The 4,025-nt window shown below is 52.7% G+C and overlaps 1 protein-coding gene across 1 annotated transcript; it reads right to left on the bottom strand.

Moving 5' to 3' along the window:
• Nucleotides 1-1,180: 1,180 nt before the first annotated feature.
• SBDS (Shwachman-Bodian-Diamond syndrome) lies at nucleotides 1,181-3,737 on the bottom strand (the record flags this gene model as incomplete). Its single annotated transcript, XM_010151335.1, has 4 exons — nucleotides 1,181-1,554; nucleotides 2,250-2,414; nucleotides 2,719-2,919; nucleotides 3,608-3,737. Coding segments are annotated over 4 exons (625 nt in total), but the record flags the coding sequence as incomplete, so codon positions are not given.
• Between the last annotated feature and the right edge of the window lie 288 nt (nucleotides 3,738-4,025).

The following is a 4,025-nucleotide window of genomic DNA, read 5'->3' as shown; positions in this document are numbered from 1 at the left end:
CATCCCCCCTGCCTGTCCCCCCCCTACAGAGCCTGTGTCCTTCCCTTCAGACACTCCAGGCGCAGGAGCCATCCCACCACGCCGAGGTCACAGCCCCCTCCAGCTCCTCGTTTCCTCCCCACGCTCCGTGCGTTCCCACAGAGGCATTTACGAGGGGCTGGCTCAACAAGCTCTCCCGGTGACCTGTCATTCTTCTCCAGGTTCCGGGCACCTGCTGGTGTTCCTCCCTTCAAACCTTACTTAAAGCCCTCTCAATGAGCCTGGCCAACTCATGGGTGAGAATCCTTCTCCCCTTTTGAGAAATCCAAAGTCCATCCATTACCAACAGGCCCAGTGCTGTGTAAACCTCCCCATGACCAAAGAAACCAAAATTCCACTGTTGGCACCAGCCTGAGCCCTGTCCCGATCAGGCGTGCTGGGATGGAGAACACTACCTGAGCGCCCAATCCTGCGAACCCCAGTGCCCCGAATTCCCTCTGGATTTCCCCCTGAACCTCGTCACTGCCCACCCGCATGACCAGCCACAGGAACTAATCCCCGGGCAGCACCAGACCAGGGAGTTGCCCAGTGATGTCTCTCACCTGGGCCCCAGGGAGGCAGCAGACTTCCCCGTGCGATGGGTCTGGGCAGCGTATCAGGCCCCTGTTCCACTCCGAAGGGCGTCGCCTATGAGGATGACCCGACTTTTCTGCAGGGAGGCAGTCGTGACACGCGGGGCTGACAGGGTCGTCCTGGGCAACCCCCTGGATGGCCCTTCCTCTGCAATTGCCTGGCCCCCGAGTTCCAGAACCCCGCATCTGTTCTGCGGGAGCAACAGGGAGGGGATGCTCCTGCCAGCCCAAGCAGGGACCTGTTTCCATTCCCCTCCCTAAGTCCCTTCGGTCTGCCCGGTGCCAAGCGGATATGGGATCCACCGCTGGCTGCGGGACCTCCATCTGCCTTTGCCTCAGGGGGTGGGAGATTGGTGGAGCCAAAACCTCTCTCCTTCTCACACTCCATCATACTCCGCAGCCTTTCCACTTCCTCCTTCAGCTCTGCCCCCAGCCGAGCAGATCATCCCCCGGTCACCCCTCACGCAGGGGCCTTCTCTGCTGCCCTGGGATACGAGGGACAGGCGGGGGCACTCCCTGCAGCCGGAGCCCTGGAGAGCAGCATCCCTGAGCGGGAGCACCGGCTGGCGCTCAGCTCAGTCCTCATTAGTGCAACTCTGCCACACAATGTTCCTACAGGCAAACCCGTCTGTAAACCAAGTGAGTGTAAAGTGATCAAAAACCACACTGCGTGGAAAAATCCCAAAGGATTAGTGTCAGAAAATATTTGGCAGCAAGGGACTGGAAAAAAACATGAAGGCCTAACAGAAGAGCGTGGCTGACACCAGTTGTCTGCAGGATGTTGCTGAAGCAGAACTGCTCCAAGAAGGTTTCCTTATTCGAGCTTTTCATCTCCTTCCTCCACGTCTTTCAGACTGAGCACTTCCAGAGTTCCCTTCCCTTTTGTCTCACTCCGGATCAGCTCATCAATCTCTCTGAAGCAGCCTGGGTCAATAAGGCACACCTGAAACATGAAAGATTCCATCAGTCAAGCAATCACAGCCCATTGTTCCCAGCCCCCTTGCAAGATGGCCCTGCTGGGTTACAGCTGCACTCTGACCTCAAAGGTCTTTTCCAACCTAAACATCTACGGCCCAGCATTAATTTCCATGAAACACAACGGTCGTTGAGTTACTGAGGACGCTGCAGCCTGGATAAGCAATTGCTGCCAAGTAATCTTCCCACAGCAGCTCTGCACTCCCATTTCCCACGTTGGACATGGCCTCTGACAGCCGGGATCGCTGGATTCTAATCAGTTCTCAGAAAGATTTTTACCAATCCCAAATTTTGCCTTACCACAGACTGTTTTTTAAAAAACACCTCATTAACCACTGTCAATATACAGGCCAGAACCACCAAATAAGTAAGAGGAACCTTCTATAAGTGCACGTAGGCTCACCAGGGCTGTAGGAGAGGCACAGCTAAGAGAAACCACACTGTGCTGCTCCCCAGCCTGACGCAGCCATCTCCACGTGATAAAGGCTACTTCCAAGCTTTCATCCCTAGGATTCTGGGAAATTACAAACTACACCTCTGATTTAGAAACTCTGGTGAACTTGCAGCTTATCCAAACCACTTCCACATATTAATTCATCTTCTAGTAAACCCTACAGGTGCAGTCAAGCCAAGTGTGAAACCCAGGGACCGCTTATCACTTACCATTTCCAACTGTTCATGGAACTCTTCATTCTCCATAACTTTGATCAGTGGCTTGAGCTTCTCTTTCAGCTTCTTCCCCTCCTTCGCCGGCAGAATAAACCGCAGCCTCATGTGAGCACGTTCAATTTGCATCGTCTCCTTTAACTGCCTGATCACCTCCAGCGCCTGTCAAGCCATTAAGAAGAAAGCAGTCACACAGCGCCTTGAATAAATCCTAACACTTATTTCGCTCCCAGGCACATTACAGTTCCTACTTTAATTAGTTTCTTTCCCCCTTCCCTGACTGGACAGAAAACCAACCACACAAATCTCAAAAGCTGCCTTTATCCAGCGCTCACCTGCCAGCTGGCTGAATCCTCCTGTGGCCTTTGGCCCACAGGGCTTTGTTGATCCCGCTGTGACTACTCCCAGGGAAATGACACCCCAAGACACCACCTCCAGCAGAACCTGATTTTGCAAGAAAACTGACCTGCTGCTTCGTGCTCTTGTGTGGCTTGACCGAGTAGTGAATATCCTTCATGGCTCTTTCTATAAGGATTACGGTGTACGGCCTCTTGGTTTCAGGATTCACACATTTGTCAGCCACAATAGTCGCAATGTCTCTAAACATCTGCTCCAGCTGTGTGTGTCGCTCTTTGTCCGATACCTGCAGCTCCCCCTTTGATAAGATCTTCGCAGTAAAAACCAAAAAATCGGTTAATACACAGATTTGTTAATACCACAGATTTGACTAGACTGAAAACTCCACTAATGAGGTTCAATCTAACAAGCGCTTGAATGGTCTGGTCAGATGTGAAGTGCAGGAAAAGAATAACCCTACTGACAACGTACGCCATGGTGACAGAAGGCGTCAGAAAAAACCCACCGCAGAAACACTAAGCCGCAGCAAGAGGAGCACAGCTTTCCGTGAATTCTCATCACCTGCAAGCCCACAGTGTGTATCCTGTCACGGAGCACGAACACATCACGTCTGTTGTTAACATTGGGCTTTCCAAGGTAAGCAATTATCCCACTCCTTTCTCAGCATCCTTAATGTATCTGAGCTGAGAAACTCTTCAGGACCGGTAAACCCTTCCTTCCAGGCCCACAGACCTCTCTGCCCAAAGGCTGTGCGTTACACAGAATGCTCACAGCTCTTCAGCCAGACCCACACGCAAATTTTAAGACATTAACAAACAGATATCACTTGGGTCTTAACAATTTTCCTAACAAATCACCAGCCCTTTCGCCTACAGCAGCGCCACACTCAGCAAAAACCTTGCAATAACAACCCAACTGACCACGTCTGTGTGACCCATGTGTAAAACATCTGGAAAGGCCTCTGCAAGCTCTTCCACAGCAGAGTGCTCAAAACCTACCATCTTACAGATTTCTGTCTGGTCGTCCGTCCCGAACGCCTGAACGAGATCTTCCTTCTTCGCCACCTGGCCCTTGGAAACATTGACAAACACCGTGTGCGTCTGCAGGACCTCGTCCAGATCTTTCTCCCTGGAGAGGAGGGCAGGGGTACAGAATTTGTCAAGGCAGGAACGTAGGAAAAGAGCACCAGGGCTTGTCAGCGAGGAGGAACAAGTCCTGCTGCCCAGGGCTGAATCATGGAATCTGGAAATTTCTATTACTGAAGCGTCACGCCCCAGGGATTGGCAAGGGCACCTCACAATCCCTTCCCGGTTCCACACGGATCTCGCCGTCTCCCCGGGCTTCACAGCCAAGTGCCAGGCAAACAGCACGGCTCCACAGCCGGGTCCCACCCGGGGCTCTCCAGCCCCCCGCCGG

This window comes from Eurypyga helias, unplaced genomic scaffold (genome assembly GCF_000690775.1).
Source record: "Eurypyga helias isolate BGI_N326 unplaced genomic scaffold, ASM69077v1 scaffold7745, whole genome shotgun sequence".
Taxonomy (NCBI): domain Eukaryota; kingdom Metazoa; phylum Chordata; class Aves; order Eurypygiformes; family Eurypygidae; genus Eurypyga; species Eurypyga helias.
This window is presented reverse-complemented; position numbering and strand designations above follow the sequence as displayed.